The sequence below is a fragment of the Chaetura pelagica genome, unplaced genomic scaffold (assembly GCF_000747805.2).
Source record: "Chaetura pelagica isolate M959 unplaced genomic scaffold, ChaPel_1.0 scaffold171, whole genome shotgun sequence".
In the NCBI taxonomy this organism is placed as follows: Eukaryota; Metazoa; Chordata; class Aves; order Apodiformes; family Apodidae; genus Chaetura; species Chaetura pelagica.
In genome coordinates this window covers 3,295,324-3,296,553 of record NW_009952066.1, presented here as the reverse complement: position 1 = coordinate 3,296,553, position 1,230 = coordinate 3,295,324, and the positions used below count along the sequence as shown (strand labels likewise).

At 39.1% G+C, this 1,230-nt stretch overlaps 1 protein-coding gene across 2 annotated transcripts in view; it reads right to left on the bottom strand.

Moving 5' to 3' along the window:
* KPNA5 (karyopherin alpha 5 (importin alpha 6)) overlaps nucleotides 1-942 on the bottom strand; it is a 14,332-nt gene extending 13,390 nt beyond the window's left edge. For both annotated transcript variants that reach the window (XM_010004830.1, XM_010004840.1), the window contains exon 1: nucleotides 814-942. In XM_010004830.1, the coding sequence (XP_010003132.1) occupies nucleotides 814-942 (129 nt within the window). The remainder of the gene's footprint in view (nucleotides 1-813) is intronic.
* Nucleotides 943-1,230: the final 288 nt, after the last annotated feature.

Below are 1,230 nucleotides of genomic sequence, written 5' to 3'. Positions count from 1 at the left end.
AGCAGGAACTGCAATGCACTCACCCATTCACAGGTAAATGCTCCAGTACCACACTACTTCTTACTCTTACCTCTCTGGCTCAACTAATTTAAATTCTTTTTCCTTGCAGTAGCACCACTTTCCCAGGAGAAGGGTAAGCATTTCCAACCTCAGAGAAGACTGTAGATCAGTGCCTGGGACACTCTCTAGGTTGTGGGAGACAAATTTAGCCACTTTAGACCAAGCAGAAAAACAAACTACATTCCTTACTTTCCTGGCAAGAAACTACTGAACTTTTTGGGAAAAGGAACTACCACAAATCACTATATTATACAATGCTCCATGTACTCTGATCACCAAAAAATCAATACAGACCAATGCAAATGTTACGTGTAATAGTTCAGGGATCACTATTATAGAAGAGCTCTTGGGCAATTTGAAGTATGTCTTCAAAGACAAAAATAATCCTCTCCCTTCTAGTAGTTCAACTTTGGTCCAAATTCTGAAAGAGAATGCATGGTTTCTAATCCTTATCAGAAATAAAAGAGTATCCTTTCAGCCTAGTCTTACATGTTTAAACCTAGTCTAAGGATTAAACTTAAGACACGGGTCTCTCCTTGTGTACCATAGTGACTTAAGAGAGCTTCTGTTCACTTTTTTGCTTCATAATGCTACCTAGAGGTGCTTGGTGCTCCCCAAGATTGCACAGAAAACAGACATTCAATCTGGTGCTCTGGATTCTGCTCCACAGGAGTCCGCTTAAATCCCTTCACATATGAGAATTTATCTTCACAAGCACTTCACAGTCAACAGCTCACCAAGATACTTACTTACCTGTTCTTCCCTTTTCTGTTTCCGAAGCTGAATTCCTTCCTCCTCTCTTCGTCTGCGCATTTCTTGGGGATTAAGTGCATTATTCTTGTAGCTTTTCATTCTGAAGTTATCTTTACCTGGGCTTGCCATATTGTCTATTAAAAAAAGAAAAATTACTCCAAAAAGCCACATCTTGCAAGGCAAACCTGCCATCTATTGTACTACAGAAGTATCTAAAGCAGCAACTATATATTCCTGTAGCTGCTTGCATACCCAAGTTCATCAACAAAAATCTCTTAAGGTAGAAATCAGAGAAGAATCTTTGCCTGGACAAGCATTTTTAAACCGCAGAATAAGCTACAGATCATCTCAGGGATCAGATACTTCATTAAAAAGCATAAGCCACTGTGAAAAGAATTACAGATCTTAGAAGAAACT